General features: G+C 54.6%; 1 protein-coding gene across 2 annotated transcripts in view; it reads left to right on the top strand.

The window, feature by feature from the left end:
• Positions 1-1311: 1311 nt before the first annotated feature.
• Positions 1312-16593, top strand: part of MYBPC2 (myosin binding protein C2) — a 35751-nt gene continuing 20469 nt past the window's right edge. The window contains exons 1-12 of one of the 2 annotated variants that reach the window (XM_064381005.1): positions 1312-1408; positions 3790-3864; positions 4379-4465; positions 5165-5313; positions 5783-5900; positions 6624-6672; positions 6824-6883; positions 8582-8775; positions 9841-9973; positions 11454-11578; positions 11671-11776; positions 13769-13941. In XM_064381005.1, coding sequence (XP_064237075.1) covers positions 1390-1408; positions 3790-3864; positions 4379-4465; positions 5165-5313; positions 5783-5900; positions 6624-6672; positions 6824-6883; positions 8582-8775; positions 9841-9973; positions 11454-11578; positions 11671-11776; positions 13769-13941 — 1288 coding nt within the window. In that variant the 5' untranslated portion in view covers positions 1312-1389. Of the gene's footprint in view, positions 1409-1488; positions 1690-3789; positions 3865-4378; positions 4466-5164; positions 5314-5782; positions 5901-6623; positions 6673-6823; positions 6884-8581; positions 8776-9840; positions 9974-11453; positions 11579-11670; positions 11777-13768; positions 13942-16593 lie in introns of those variants that run through there. The other variant, XM_064381004.1, reaches the window with a different exon arrangement.

The raw sequence follows: 16593 nt of genomic DNA, 5'->3' as shown, positions 1-16593 counted from the left end.
TTTCTCTCTTCCTGCCAATTTCTCTCTTCCTCCACCTCCTCCCCGCTTCCCCTTCCTTCTGGGTCTCTCTCCCCTGCCCTCCGAATTAAGTCCTCGGGCTGGCGGCCCGGGGGTGGGGGGGGCGGGGGAAGGGGCTCCAGGTCGCCGCGCCACTCCAGGCCCGAGCCCCTCCCCAACTTCGCGGGGCTCTCCGGAGCGCCGTAGCAGTCTGCCTGGCAACCCGTGACATCATCATACGGGGCTGACGTCCGATTGGCTGATGCTCCCTGGAGGCGCAAAACTTTCCGGCTCGTAGGGGGTTTTGGAAAAGGAGGGGTGGGAAGATAAGTAGGAAGAAAGAGAGAAGGGACTTGTTTTTTCTCACACCGGGTCCCTCGCGCCGCGTTACTAGCCACGTCCCCCGCCTTAACCCTAAGTCCTCAGCACCCTTTCCCTCCTTCCTCCCCACAACACCTGGTGTCCCCAAGCCCCGCCCTCCCCAGGCCCCGCCCCCTCGGCGCCCGCCGCGTCCAGCGCCTCCCCATTCAGAAAGTCGCAGGTCTCCCTGCCGGGAAAGGCGCCAACGTCCGGGCAGCCCTCCAGGGCCTTCCCAGCCTCCCGCCCGCCCCCGCCGGGGACGCCTGCCCCCTACCCGCGTCCGGTGCCCGCTCCGGGAAGAGTCACGGGGAGCGGTCCCAGGAGGGGCGGCGGCCAGTCCGCGTCCCAGGTGGCCGGGGCCCAGGCCTTCGGGTTTGCCTAGGCCGGGGCGCGAGACTCCGGAGCCCCAGAGCCCCGGCGCCCTTCCCGGAGGCACTGGGACCTCCTCCCTCCTCCGCCGTCCTGCCTACGCTGGGAAACCGGACCCTCCCTCCCGGCTCCGGTTTCCCGAAAACTCCTGACTTGCAGATGCTAAGAATGGCTTCCTAGACCCTGTTCCTCCCCGCCCTACTTCATGCCAGAGCTCTGGCCCGCAGCCCTTGCCCCCTTGAGACTCTCGATCTCTTCCTCTTCCTCCTCCTGGGAGCCAGGCGTCCAGGCGCTCCTTTCTAGAAAACCGAAGAATCTGGGACCCCGGTTGCCCAGACTCAGGGGCCCAGGCACCCAGCCCCCTCCTCCCTGAGACCCTGGAGTCTCAGTCCCAGCCCCCTCCTCCCTCAGACCCAGGTGTCCGAGCCCCAGCCCTTCCTCCCTGGGGACCTGGCTCTCAGCCATCTCTCTTGGTCCAGCTGTTATTTCTCGCCCTTTAGAACATGCTGGCGGAATGTGGGGCGGCCCCAAGGTCTGATGCCTCCTGGAGCCTTCTGGGAGTCTCAGGACTCCTTAAAAGGCTCCCCCTGGGGGCCCACCTGTCCTCCCTAGGGCTTAGCGGGACGCAGCTGCGGTCAGAGGAGCTGGAGGAGGTCCTCCGACATGCCTGAGGCAAAACCAGGTGGCTCCAGGACCCCCTCCTTGTGTGGGGATGGATGGGGCTCTTCTTTTCTGAATGGGTATTTGGGATTTGTAAGGTTGAGAGAAGGAGGGGCCTTCTCTGTGTGAAGACGAGGCTCCCTTTTCTGTGTGGGATGGGGGTTCCCTTGTGTGTAGGGTGAAGGTCTCCGCTCTGCATGGGGAAGAGGGTCCCCTTCCCTTTGTGACAGGATTTTCCTTCCTTGTATGAAATGGGGGTGGTCTCATATCTGTGTGGGACGAGGGATCCCCTTCACTCTGCAGGTAAGTGATTACTTGTAAGTGATTGGGGGGACCCATCTCTGGTGGAGATGGGTTTGTAAATTGGATGCCTTTTGCTTGATGAGGATGGGGGTCCTGTGTGTGTAGACTGGGGAGGTCTTTTTTTTTTTTTTTTCAGATGAAGTTTTGCTCTGTTGCCCAGGCTGGACTGCAGTGGTGCAATCTCGGCTCACTGCAACCTCCACCTCCCGGGTTCAAGCAATTCTCCTGCCTCAGGTAGCTGGGATTACAGGTGTGCGCCACTATGCCTGGCTAATTTTTGTATTTTTCGTAGAAACTGGGTTTCTCCATATTGGCCAGGCTGGTCTCAAACTCTTGACCTCAGGTGATCCACACACCTCGGCCTCCCAAAGTGTTGGATGACAGATGTGAGCCTCCGAGTCTGCCCAGACTGGGGGGCCTTTTCACGTGATTGGGTTCTCCACATTCAGGGATGGCATCCTCCCGGCAGGGTCTGGGCCACTTCTTGGAGTGAAGACTCAGAGGGGGCCACGTGCAGTGGCTCACACCTGTCATCCCAGAACTTTGGGAGGCCGAGGCAGGAGGATTGCTTGAGACCAGGAGTTCAAGACCAGCCTGGGCCACATGTAGAGACCTTGTCTCTACAAACAGTTAAAAATTAACCAGGTGTAGTGGTGTATGCCTGTATTCCCAGCTACTTGGGAGGCTAAGATGGGAGGATCGTTTGAGGCTGGGCAGTCGAGGCTGCAGTGAGCTGTGATCATGCCACTGCACTCCAGCCTGGGTGACAGAGTGAGACCCTGTTTCAAAAAACAACAATAAAAATTTTCCGGTTCAGTGGCTCACATCTGTAGTCTCAGCACCTTGGGTGCCCAAGGTTTGTGGATCGCCTGATCCCAGGAGTTTAAGCCCAGCCTGGCCAACATGGTGAAACCCCATCTCTACAAAAAACACAAACCTAGCTGGGCTTGTGGGTGTGCGCCTGTAGTCCCAGCGACTCAGGAGTCTGAGGCGGGAGGATCACTTGAGCCCGGGAGGCGGAGGTTGCAGCGAGCCTAGATCTTACCACTGCACTCTAGCCTAGGAGACAGAGCGAGACACTGCCTGGGGAAAACAAACGAACAGACTCTGAGGCACCTTCTTTGTAGAATATGGGGTGATTGTGAACATAAAGATGAGTGGTTCTGGCTAGGCGTGGTGGCTCACGCCTATAATCTCAGCATTTTGGGAGGCCGAGGCGGGCGAATCACAAGGTCAGGGGTTCGAGATCAGCCTGACCAACATAGTGAAACCCTGTCTCTACTAAAAATACAAAAATTAGCCAGCGTGGTGGTGCATGCCTGTAATCCCAGCTACTTAAGAGGCTGAGGCAGGAGAATTGCTTGAATCAGGGAGGCAGAGGTTACAGTGAGCTGAGATTGCATCATTGTACTCCAGCCTGGGCGACAGAGCAAGACTCCATCTCAAAAAAAAAAAAAAATTAGTGGTTCCCATCTGCATGGAAGCACAGGAGAAGTCTCTGTATTAAGGGTGCGGGAGCCTCATTTTTATGGGCACTGAGGTTTCCCTGTGTAGGAATTAGGGGTCTTTCTTCATATAGGGGATGGGGTCCTTTCTGTGGGGTTTGGGGACCTTCTTTGATTGGAACTGGGGAACACTCTATGGAGATGAGGCTTTCTCTCTATGAGGAACTCACCACAGGAGACACGCACCGCTGGGCGGACCCCCCTCCTGGGATATGTGGTCTGCTGGCATCAGGCCAAGTGGGCTGTGGGGTGGGTCTGGCCCCTGCTGTAGCTACAGACCCAACCAGCAAGGAACAGCAGGCAGGGCAGGGAAGGATGCTGCGGTCAGCACCAGGTGTCCAGTTTCCAGCCTGGAGGGAGAGCTAATTATACCCCTGGACCCAAAAGGTCAGGGCCTGGTGGCCTGGGCGTATGGGGCAGGGCCTGCTGGGGGTAAGGGAAACCTGATCCCACAGACTCTCAGATAAATTTATACCTAGGGTGGGGGCCTGGACTCCTGGGTCTGAGGGAGGAGGGGCTGGGGGCCAGGACTCTTGGGTCAGAGGGAGGAGTGTTCTGACTGCATACTCAACGGTGAATGTCCCCTACCTTATAGTGGCCAAAAAGGCCCCCAAAGGCAAAGATGCCCCCAAAGAAGCCCCTAAGGAGGCGCCTGCAGAGGCCCCCAAAGGTGAGGAGGTATCCCCTGGGCTCAGCCGGCCTGGCTTCTCATCTCCATCCTCCCTGATGCGCCTCACCCTGGCCTTCCCCCAGCCTCTGTCCTTGAATCTGTCCCCACATAGCCCCAGGGCTGACCCACGCCTCCCATGCTCCCAGCCTTCCCGGGGCTCCCTGGCACCCCAACGCAGAGCCCAGCACCTCAGCTGGCTTCAGCTCCCGTCAACTGGCTGATTGATCGCCAAGTTCTGCCCCAATCTCTAAACCTCTCCCACCCCTAAGGTCCATTGAGTGACCTCCAGATGAGGAAACCGAGGCCCAAAAGGGTGGGGGAGTCTGGCCAAGGTCACACAGCCACAAGGTGACCAGTGGCCTTTCCCAGGCCAGGAAAAGACATTTCACCCCCATGATGTTTGGTTTCTGAGCAAAAGGTCCCTCCCTGTCTCTAAGTTCCTTCCCCAAAGCGGGCCACTGTCCCCTCCCAGCCCATCTCAGACCTCCTCATCCTAATCCTGTCCCCTGAGCAGAAGCTCCACCCGAGGACCAGTCCCCAGCTGCAGAGGAGCCTACTGGAATTTTCCTGAAGAAGCCAGACTCCGTCTCAGTGGAGAATGGTGAGGGGAACCCTGGGGAGGAGGGGCTGGAGGCCTGGACCCCTGGGTCTGAGGGAGGAGGGGCTGGGGTCTGGACCCCTGGGTCTGAGGGAGGAGAGGCTGGGGGCCTGGAGTCCTGGCTCTGAGGGAGGAGGGGCTGGGGCCTGGACCTCTGGGTCTGAGGGAGGAGGGACTGAAGGCCTGGACTCCTGGGTCTGAGGGAGGAGGGGCTGGGGCCTGGACCCCTGGGTCTGAGGGAGGAGGGGCTGGGATCATGGATTCCTGGCTCTGAGGGAGGAGGGGCTGGAGGCCTGGACCCCTGGGTCTGAGGGAGGAGGGGCTGGGGTCTGGACCCCTGGGTCTGAGGGAGGAGAGGCTGGGGGCCTGGAGTCCTGGCTCTGAGGGAGGAGGGGCTGGGGCCTGGACCTCTGGGTCTGAGGGAGGAGGGACTGAAGGCCTGGACTCCTGGGTTTGAGGGAGGAGGGGCTGGGGCCTGGACCCCTGGGTCTGAGAAAGGAGAGTCTGGGAGCCTGAGTTCTGGATCTGAGGGAGGAGGATCTGGGGGCCTGGACCCCTGGGTCTGAGGGAGGAGGGAGCTGAGGCCAGGACTCCTGGGTAGGAGGGGGGAGGGGGGTCTCTCACCCTCAGTCTCACTCTGGAAAGCCTTAGGTTCCTGCCTGGGCCTCCTCCCACTCCACCCTGTTAACTCATCCTGTGTAGGGCAGGACGTGGTGGTTGTGGCCAAGGTGAACGGGAAGGAGCTCCTGGAAAAACCAACCATCAAGTGGTTCAAGGGGAAGTGGCTGGAGCTGAGCATCAAGAGTGGCACCCGCTTCTCCTTCAAGGAGTCCCACGACTCCACCAGCAATGTGAGGACTCCGTGGGACCGAGGGCCGGCGGGCGGGACTGGAGGCTGTGGGACGTGCTTCTCAGAAGCCCCATTGTCTGAGAGATCACTGTGGGCCTGGAGCCGGAGACGGAGACGGGGGGACGGGGAGTGGGCCCTCTGGGGATGGAGGTTGTGCGGGGCTGCCGGGGAGAGATTGTTCAGGGCAGAGGGGAGGGTGCCTGGCATGGGGCAGGATGCACCTGGGCTTGGTCATGTGTATTCCCAGCAAGGCCCGAGGGAGCCAGGGACATGGGCGCCAGAAGTCCTGAAGGGTCAGGTGTGAGGAGACAGAGCTGGTCACCAGGTGCTGAGCCCCTCTAGGTCTCCATTGCCCCCGCCCCCGCGGGGTGGGGTGAAGACTTGGAGATAGACTATGAATGGACTCCGGGGAATATGGGGTGGCTCTAGTGGGTGGTCCCGTGCACCCACGGCCCCCGTCCTGGGCACAGGTATACACCGTGGAGCTGCGCATCGGGAAGGTGGTACTGGGGGATCGTGGGGATTACCGCCTCGAGGTCAAAGCCAAGGACACCTGTGACAGCTGTGGCTTCAACATCGACGTGGAGGGTACGCTGGTGCGGGGTGGGAAAGTGAAGGGTTCTGTGTCTGGGGGTGGAAGACAGGTGTACCAGCCAGGTGTCTGGAGAGCGCACAGGCATAGGTTTTCGGAGGACGGAGTGCAGATTCAGGGGTCAGAATATTCAAACTCGGGGAGACTTAGCTTAGCATGGGAAGAGGTCTGGATTTGGGGGGTGAACGTGTTCAGGGTTTTGGGATGCACATGCAAAGGCTTAGGAGGTGAGTTATGCACATTCCAGGTCTGAGAAAGTAGGCATAAAGGCTTGGGAAGTGAGGGTATCCAGGTTTAGAGAATAAGGGCATGTGGGTTTAGGGCGAGGGCTTACAGGATTAACAGGCAGTTACATGGATTCGAGGGCACATATATGGACCCCTGAGTGTGTCTGGGCTCTGGGGGTCTGCAGCCCAGAATGTGTGATGGCTTAAATGTGGGGTGCACAGGAAATGAGGTTGTCCAGGCCTGGGGAGAAAGACATGGTGGTCCAGGTGTGGGGGGTGTAGGCTGCTGAGAGAGGGTGGAGCGTGGCAGCCAGGGAAATGAGTGTGAGCTCTTCTAGAACTAGAGGGTGACCAGGCCTTAGTGAGGATGTGCTGGTTCAAAAGATGGAAGAAGGGGGCCTGGAAGATTGTGCAGGCCTGGGGAATGGCCCTCAGTCTTAGATCAGCCCTGGCCTCCAACTCACCTTCCCTTCTCCCATCACCTCTCCCCAGCACCCCGTCAGGATGCCTCTGGGCAGAGTCTAGAAAGCTTCAAGCGTTCGTAAGTGACCCCAGGCCCTTACCAGGGCCCCAAGGACCATGGGAGACTCTCCCTTGGGATGGGGAAAAGGGAGGACTGGGGAAGGCAAGGAGTGGGGATCCTGGGGTAAATCTGGGGGGTCAAGACTTACACCCCCTCTCAATGGCCACAGGGGTGAAGGGAAGTCGGATACTGCAGGTGAGCTGGATTTCAGCGGCCTGTTGAAGAAGAGGTGAGCCCCGGACCTGGGACAGAGAGGGGAGAGGGGACTCAGGGGGAGGAGGTGGTGGGCGAAGCTCCATGACCCCTCCTAAGCCCACTGCTTATCCCTCTACCACCTCCATCTCTTCACTCCCTGACCACCCAGCCTCTAACACACCAACCCACAAGGCTGCCTGTTGATCCACCAATCTACCCATTCACCTAGACCCCTACCCACAACCCCACCCAGTCACCATCTGCTACGAGTTCCCCCACCATTCTCACCCTTTAACCCACCATTCTCACACCCGCTCTCAGGTCACTCAGGCTCTAGTTCACCTGCGCCTCCACCTACTCACCCTCCCATCCATCCATCCATTCATCCATCCATCCATCCACTTGTCCACCTACCAGTCCATCCGCTCACCCATTCATCCAATCATCTATTTATCCATCTACTAATACATTCATTCGCCTACCTGTCCAGCTGATAATCTGTCTACCCACACATCCATCCATTAACCACCATCTTCCTGCCTGTTTACCTGCCCACCTGCCATTACAGTCAGCCTGGCTGCATGGGTAGGTGGATAAGTAACGGGTGAGTGGGATGTTAGATTTCGTTGGGAGATGCAGGTGCAGATGGATAGACAGGTGGGAAGGTGGGAGGATGGTGTGGATGAATGGGTGGTGGAGAGGTGGGAGGATGGGTGCCTCAATAGGTGGGGAGGTGGATGGATGGAGAGGGTGGGTGGAGGATGAATGGATGGGTTCGTGAATAGGCAGCTGAGTTCACCAATGAACAGGTGAGCAGTTGACACACCCATCCACACAGATAGCCCTCTGTTAGACTGAGCTATGTGAAATTGATGTTCTGTAAGTAAAAAATTATTGAAAGCCTGGGTGCAGTGGCTCACACCTATAATCCCAGCACTTTGGGAGACTGATGTGGGAGGATCACTTGAGCCCAGGAGTTTTAAGACTAGCCTGGGCCACACAGAGAGACTGTGACTCTGCAAAAAAAAAAAGCAAAAGAAAGAAAAACGCCGGACGCGGTGGCTCAAGCCTGTAATCCCAGCACTTTGGGAGGCCAAGGCGGGTGGATCACGAGGTCAAGAGATCAAGACCATCCTGGTCAACATGGTGAAACCCCGTCTCTACTAAAAATACAAAAATTAGCTGGGCACGGTGGCGCGTGCCTGTAATCCCAGCTGCTCAAGAGGCTGAGGCAGGAGAATTGCCTGAACCCAGGAGGCGGAGGTTGCGGTGAGCTGAGATCGCGCCATTGCACTCCAGCCTGGGTAACAAGAGCGAAACTCCGTCTAAAAAAAAAAAAAAAAAAAAAAAAGAAAGAAAAACTAGCAGGGCATGGTGGCATATGCCTGTGGTCCTACTACTTAAGAGGCTGAGATAGGAGGATCATCTGAGCCCGGGAGATCAAGCCTGCAATGAGCCGAGATCACGCCACTGCACTGCAGCCTGGGCAATAGAGTAAGACTCCGTCTCAAAAAGAAACAACAGCAAAAAAGAAATACCCAGTGGGGACCATGCTGGGAAGAGGCCAGGAGACCTCAGGAGGAGGCTGGGGCAATTGACCAGGCAGGAAAGAATAAGGCCCCTAAAGGGAAGGGGACTTGAGTGAGTCACAGAGCAAGTGAGTGAAGAAGGCAGAGGGACATCCTCCCCCCCTCACTCCCTGATGGCCCCTGTATGTTCCCCCACCCCCCAGGGAGGTGGTTGAGGAGGAGAAGAAGAAGAAGAAAGATGACGATGACCTAGGCATCCCCCCGGAGATTTGGGAGCTCCTGAAAGGGGCAAAGAAGAGCGAGTATGAGAAAATCGCCTTCCAGTATGGCATCACCGACCTCCGGGGCATGCTGAAGCGGCTGAAGAAGGCCAAGGTCGAGGTCAAAAAGAGTGCAGGTCAGCCCTGGTCTGGGGGGAGCCGGGCCCTGCACCCAGGGACCCCCAGCCTCTTGGGTATCTGATGGTTGGGCCCCCAGACCTATCTTTTCGAGGTCCCAATGAGGTAGGAGGCAAGACCCGACTCCAGAGGTGGGCCTCGGACACCGGACCAAATTGAGGACTAGCTAAAACAGGGACAGGGTGGCAGCAGCTTTCCATAAGACACGCCCACCAGTGTGCCATGTCAGTTAACCATGGCTTTAGCAACAGCTGGGAGTTACTGCCCCTTTCCATGGCAACGAACAGACCACCCAGAAGTTACCACCCTTTTCCTAGCAATTTCTGTATAACCCACTCCTTAATCTACGGGTAATTAAAAGTGGGTATCAATCTGACTGTAGAACTGCCTGGAGCGGTTGCTCTCTGTCTATGGGGTAACCCTGTTCTGCAGGAGCAGTCAGGGGGCTGTCACACTGCCGCTTCAATAAAGCTGTTTTCAGGCCGGGCGCAGTGGCTCACACCTATTATCCCAGCACTTTGGGAGGCTGAGGTGGGCGCATCCCTTGAGGTCAGCAGTTCAAGACCAGCCTGGCCAACATGGTGAAAGCCCCGTCTCTCTTTTATATTTTTATACTAAAAATATAAAAATCAGCTGAGTGTGGTGCATGCGCCTGTAATCACAGCTACTCAGGAGGCTGTGGCAGGAGAATCGCTTGAACCTGGGAGGCAGAGGTTGCAGTGAGCTGAGACTGTTTCACGGCACTCTAGCCTGGGTGACAGAGTGAGACTCTGTCCAAAAAATAAAGAAAGCTATTTTTCTCTACCTTCCACTGGCTTGCCCTTGACTTCTTTCCTGGGTGAGGCCAAGAGCCCTTGCAGGCTAAGCCCCACTGTGGGGTCCCCTGCCCTGCATCACCACCAAGGGAGTTCTCAGGGACCTCTAAGTTCACAGGAGGCCTCCTGACTTCCTCACTTTGACCTTGGAGAGCGCTTGGCCTTGGGAGGGAGACGTGATGCCTGTGGGAATGACCAGGGCAGTGAGGACCGCTGGCTTCCATCTCCTCTACATGCCTCCATCTCCAGCATTCACAAAGAAGCTGGATCCAGCCTACCAAGTGGACAGAGGCAACAAGATCAAGCTGGTGGTAGAGATCAGCGACCCAGACCTGCCCCTCAAGTGGTACAAGAACGGCCAGGAGATCAAACCAAGCAGCAAGTATGTGTGGGGCGGGCGGTCCCTGCACCGGGGAGATCCCAGTCCAGAGAAAGCGCCCGGAGACAAGGCCCATCGCTCTTAACCAGAGAGGGCACACTCACCCCTATATGAAAAGTACAAATACCTCACTAGAAAAATAGACTAGGCCAGGGGTGGTGGCTCACGTCTGTAATCCCAGCACTCTGGGAAGCCGAGGTGGGAAGATTGCTTGAACCCAGAAGTTCAAGATCAGCCTGGACAACGTAACAAAACCACACCTCTACAAAAAATAAACAAAATTAAGGCTGGCCATGGTGGCTCCTGCCTGTAATCCAAGCACTTTGGGAGGCTAAAGAGGGTGGATTGCCTGAACTCAGGAGTTCGAGACCAGCCTGGGCAACATGTTGAAACCCCATCTCTATTAAAATACAAAAAAATTAGCCGGGTGTGGCGGCATGCACCTGTAATCCTAGCTACTCGGGAGGCTGAGACAGGAGAATTGCTAGAACCTGGGAGGCAGAGGTTGCAGTGAGCCTAGATCATGCGATGGCACTCCAGCCTGGGCAACAGAGCAAGACTCCGTCTCAAGACAACAAAATTAGCCAGGCATAGTCCCAGCTGCTTGAGGGTCTAAGGCAGGAGGACTGCCCAAATCTGGGAGGCTCAGGCCACAGTGAGCTATGAAGGCACCACTGCACTCCAGCCTGGGCAACAGAGCGAGAGACCCTGTCTCAAAAAAAAAAAAGAAAAGAAAAGAAAAGAAAATGTGAACAAAAGTGTCTCTGCTCTCCAAACTGGCAAAACCTTTCGAAATTCTAAAACCCAGTGCTGGAGAAGAATAGCACAAATGTGGCTGGTGGGAACGTAAATTGGCAAGTCTCCTAAGGGTGATGTATTAAAAAGCCTTCAGGTTGTGCAATCCTAGGTATGTATTGTGAGCAGTTATCATGACTGAGCATTTTTAGCTACAAGGATATTTGCCGGGGCAAACACCAGGCTAATTTTTTTGTATTTTTAGTTGAGATGGGGTTTCACCATGTTGGCCAGGCTGGTCTCAGACTCCTGACCTCAAGTGATCCTCCCGCCTTGGCCTTCCAAAGTGCCGGGATTACAGGTGTGAGCCCCTGTGCCCAGCCTTGGCTGTGTTTTCTAAATTTCCCATAATGATCATAATTAGCTGGGTATGGTGGTGTGCCCCTGTGATCCCAGCTACTCAGGGGCTGAGGTGGGAGGATCGCTTGAGCCCAGGAAGTCTAGGTTGCAGTGAACTACGATTGCCTCACTGCACTCTAGCCTGGGTGACAGAGTGAGACCCTGTCTCAAAAATAAATAAAAATAAGTAGATAATTGAAACTGGGCCCTCAATTTCTTCCCACACAATTTGGCCCTGAGAGAGAGAGAGACTTGCCCTGAGAACAGGTGAGCAGAGCTACCCCAGGACTAGGTGGATGCTCTGGGTGGATGCTCCGTGCCCTGGTTTGACGTGAGACTTTTGCATCAGATACGTGTTTGAGAACGTTGGTAAGAAGCGAATTCTCACCATCAACAAGTGCACGTTGGCGGATGACGCTGCCTATGAAGCAGCCGTCAAGGATGAGAAGTGTTTCACTGAGCTCTTCGTCAGAGGTGAGGCTGGCATTCAGGCCTGAGCATGGAGAGGGACTGGAACTCTGGAGGGGGTCCTGAAACGACTGACCTCCTGTCCCCCTGCCCCACAGAACCTCCAGTCCTGATTGTCACACCTCTTGAGGACCAGCAGGTGTTTGTGGGTGACCGGGTGGAAATGGCAGTGGAGGTGTCAGAAGAGGGTGCCCAGGTGATGTGGTAAGTGACCCTTGATCCCTGATCTCCACACAGGAGCATACAGCTTCTTTGCCTCTGCCCTGATCTTTATGGGACCTCCTGTTACCTCTCTTGGAGATTTCTGACCTTTACTCAGTAGTCACCCCCAGGATATCTCAGCTTTTCTCTATAAATCCTTACTTTCACCTGAAATTCTTTCTAGAATTTCTGACATCTACCCATGCTGTCCTCTTCAGGGTCCTTTTCCTGATCCCTCCTGTTCCATTAAATATTGATTCATTTGACGAATCATCTGTCCCTTGTTCCACCTATCCATGTATCCACTTATCCATTCATCCATCCATCTATCCATCCATCCATCTACTTAACCATCCATCCATCCACTGATCCATCCATCCATCCATCCATCCATCCACTGATCCATCCATCCATCCATCTACTTAACCATCCATCCATCCATCCACTTAACCATTCATCCATCCATCAGTCCATCCATCCATCCAGCCACCCATCCCATTAACCCATTCATCCATCTACTCATTCTTCTATCTACTCTTCCATTTAGGTCGCCATCTAACCATCCATCAATGTATCAATCCATCCAGAGATCTATCCATCCACTCACTCACTCACCTGCCTACTTGCCCACCATCTACCCATCCATTCATCATCTATGTACCTATTCACCCATCCAGCAAATATTTATCAAGCCCCTGTTGTGTGGTGGCACTCTTCTACATATCAGAGATATAATGGGGAGACAAGAATGTCAACATGGTACCTGCCTTCATGGCATTTATGATATGATAATTTGGTGGTGGGGTGTGTGTGTGTGTACAGGAGGCAGAGATAGGCATTAGTCAAGTCATCACATAAATACATTTAAAAGTTCGAGAGACTGGTTTTTTTCTTTTTTTTAGAGACAGGGTTTCACCATGGTCTTGATCTCTTGACCTTGTGCTCATGATCCGCCCGCCTTGGCCTCCCAAAGTGCTGGAATTACAGGCGTGAGCCACCGTGCCCAGGCTTTTTTTTTTTTTTTTTTTTGAGACAGAGTCTCAAAAAAAACAAGTTTCACCTTCTTGGCCAGGATGGTCTCGATCTCTTGACCTCATGATCCACCTGCCTCGACCTCCCAAAGTGCTGGGATTACAGGTGTGAGCCACCACGCCCGACCTTTGAGACTGGTTTGAAAGGAGCAGTCATGGATGCTGTAACAGCTCCCTAGGAGAAAGGCACTCAGGAGGTCAGGGAAGACTTCCTGAAGGAGATGACAATTGAGCTGAGATCTGAATGACACAAAGGTGTAGTGAAGAGAGAAGGGGAAAGTGCCCTGGGAAGGGAAAACCATTGACAGAGGCCACAACATTTGGACATTTGACGTTTCTCTGATGCCCAAGGGCTGCCTCTGTGCTGAACTCTCCCCGTGACATCTTTTTGTGTCCCCTGACTTCCAGCCAGTACCTTGAGGCAATTAACTGAGTGTGGCCTGTGACCCCCTCCTCTTCTCTTCCCCCCAACCCAGCTTTTTTTTTTTTGCTGGGGGGATGAAGTCTCATTCTGTCTCGCAGGCAGGAGTGCAGTGGCGTGATCTTGGCTCACTGCAGCCTCCGCCTCCTGGGTTCAAGCAATTCTTCTGCCTCAGCCTCCTGAGAAGCTGGGATTACAGGTGCTCGCCACCATGCCTGGCTAATTTTTTATATTTTTAGTAGAGACGGGGTTTCACCATGTTGAACAGGCTGGTCTTGAACTCCTGACCTTAGGTGATCCACCCACTTTAGCCTCCCAAAGTGCTGAAATTACAGGCGTGAGCCACCGTGCCCGGCCCTCTCTCTCCCCTTCACCTGACCTATGATCCATCCACCACTCAAGATGCCTCTGCCATCATTTATGTCTCCTCCCTCTGGGACCTCCCTTCTGACCCCTCTGCATGGGCCCCCAACTGACTATCCGAGACCCAGCCCGAGGGCTGTGGTGTCCCCTCATGTCCCGCTCTGTGCCTTACCCACCTAGGATGAAAGATGGTGTGGAACTGACTCGGGAGGATTCCTTCAAGGCCCAGTACCGCTTCAAGAAGGATGGGAAGCGCCATATCCTCATCTACTCGGACGTGGCCCTGGAGGACAGAGGTCGTTATCAGGTCATAACCAACGGTGGCCAGTGTGAGGCCGAGCTGATTGTGGAAGGTACGGGGCCTCCAGGTGGGGCTGGAGTACGTATGCCTCTCCACGCAGCTTGAGGCTGCTCAGGTCCCCAGTCTGGAAGTTGTTCCTGACTCCTGTCTTTCCCACACACCCTATGTTCAACCCACCAGCGAGTCCTGGTAGCTCCAGCTTCAAAGTACATTTTGAATCCAGCTGGGCATGGTGGCTCATGCTTGTAATCCCAGCACTTTGGGAGGCCAAGGTGGGTGGATCACTTGAGCTCAGGAGTTCGAGACCATCCTGGCCAACATGGTGAAACCCTGTCTCTACTAAAAATATAAAAATTAGCTGGGCGTGGTGGCTCACGCCTGTAATCCCAGCTACTCAGGAGGCTGAGGCAGGAGAATCACTTGAACCCGGGAAGTGGAGGTGGCAGTGAGCAGACATTGTGCCACTGCACTCCAGCCTGGGCAACAGAGCAAGCCTCCATCTTACAAAAACAAAGAAAGAAACAAACAAAATCTGGGCACAGTAGCTCATGCCTGTAATCCCAGCGCTTTGGGAGGCTGAGGTGAGCAGATCACCTGAGGTCAGGAGTTCAAGACCAGCATGACCAACATGGAGAAACCCCGTCTCTACTAAAAATACAAAATTAGCCGGGCGTAGTGGCACACACCTGTAATCCCAGCTACTCAAGAGGCTGAGGCAGGAGAATTGCTTGAACCCAGGAGGCGGAGGTTGCAGTGAGCCGAGATCGCGCCATTGCACTGCAGCCTGGGCGACAAGAGCGAAACTTCATCTCAAAAAAAAAAAATCTGAATCCAACCACAGGCCCCACTGTGGCTGCCCCTGCCTGGCCCAGGCCTCCCTCACCTCATGCCTGGACCAGTGTAGTCTTCTCTCTGCCACTCCGAATCTATATCTGTCCCCTGACCTCCACCTCCCCAGCACCTGCCAGACAGCCTCATAAAACATAAGTCCAATGGTGAAAGTCGAGGAGGTCTGTGGTCCGGTTAACAGTGCTGGGTCCGTGCCAGTGTCCTGGTTTGGATACGGGACTCCCGTTATGTACAATGCCGCCAGTGGGGACGTTAGGTAAAGAGCACACGGGACTCTATGTGCTGTTTTTGCAAGCTCCTGGGAGTCTGTAATTCTGTGAAATCAAGTAAAAACCAAATGAACTCAAGTCATTCAGGGGCCAAACAAATGATGGCATTTCCATATGTAGCCATAAAAAAAGAGAATGTTTTAGCCTGCGGGTGGCAGCTACACCTGTCATCCCAACTCTTTGTGAGGCCCAGGTGGGAGGGTAAATTGAGCCCAGAAGTTCAGGGCTGGCCTAGGGAACATGACGAGACAGGTCTGTATAAAAAAATTAGACTGGGTGTAGTGGCTCAGGCCAGGCTCGGTGGCTCACGCCTGTAATCCCAGCACTTTGGGAGACTGGGGTAAGTGGATCACCTGAGGTTAGGAGTTCAAGACCAGCCTGGTCAACATGGTGAAACCCCATCTCTACTAAAAAAACAAAAATTAGTCAGGCATGGTGGCACATACCTGTAATCTCAGCTACTTGGGAGGCTGAGACGAGAGGATCGCTTGAACCCGGGATGCAGAAGTCGCAGTGAGCAGAGTTCGTGTCATTGCACTCCAGCCTGGGTGACAAGAGCAAACTCGGTCTCAAAAATAAATAAATAAATACGTAAAAAAAATCAAAACTTAGCTGGGTGTGGTGGTGCACCTGTAGTCCCAGTTACTTGAGATGCTGAGGCAGGAGAATCGTTTGAGCCCGGGAGGTCGAGGCTGAAATGAGCTATGATTGCAGCACTGCACTCCAACCTGGGTGACAGCGTGAGACAATAAAAAGGAGCGTGGGGAGTTTTAAATGTACTGATTTGGAAGGATTTCCAAAATATATTCTTAGATGACAAAGCAAATATGCTACAATTTGTATAGGAGGGAAGTAAGAAGGAAGGAATGAAGAAGGGAGGGAGGGCGGAGGACAGGTTTGGACAAGCATGGACATATTGGTTTTATAGCCCTAGACCGCATGAGTATTGCCTTAGGGGAGTGGACTGAGAGGAGGATGGGTGTGGTGGCGCATGCCTGTAAATCCCAGCACTTCTGGAGGCCCAGACGGAAGGATCACTTGAGCCCAGGAATTTGAGATGAGCCTGGGCAACATAGCAAGACCCTGTCTCTAAAAAAAAAAAAAAAAAAAAAAAAGTTCTCTATGCAGTATCTAGACATCACAAGAGAAAAAAAGGACTGGAGGTGGACGGGTGGAAGGGAGATTTTTGTCCTCTTTTTTTGAGACAGAGTCTTGGTCTATCGCCCAGGCTGGAGTGGAATGGTGTGATCTCGGTTCACTGCAACCTCTGCCTCTGGGTTCAAGTGATTGTCCCGCCTCAGCCTCCCAAGTAGCTAGGATTACAGGTGTGCCACCATGTCTGGCTAATTTTTGTATTTATGGTAGAGACAGGGTTTTACCATGTTGGCCAGGCTGGTTTCTAACTCCTGACCTCAAGTGATCCGCCTGCCTCCGCTTCCCAAAATGCTGAGATTACAGGCGTGAGCCACAAAAGCATGAACACACATTTGAATGTGAGATCCCATCCTTCTTCCCAACACCCTTCAGTGGCTCCCATTTTGCTGAGAGCCACAGCAGAGTCCACTCCATGGCCTCTAAGGCCCGGA

Source organism: Aotus nancymaae, unplaced genomic scaffold (genome assembly GCF_030222135.1).
Source record: "Aotus nancymaae isolate 86718 unplaced genomic scaffold, 86718_ANA_hifiasm-v0.15.2.pri h1tg000028l, whole genome shotgun sequence".
Lineage (NCBI taxonomy): Eukaryota > Metazoa > Chordata > Mammalia > Primates > Aotidae > Aotus > Aotus nancymaae.
This window is presented reverse-complemented; position numbering and strand designations above follow the sequence as displayed.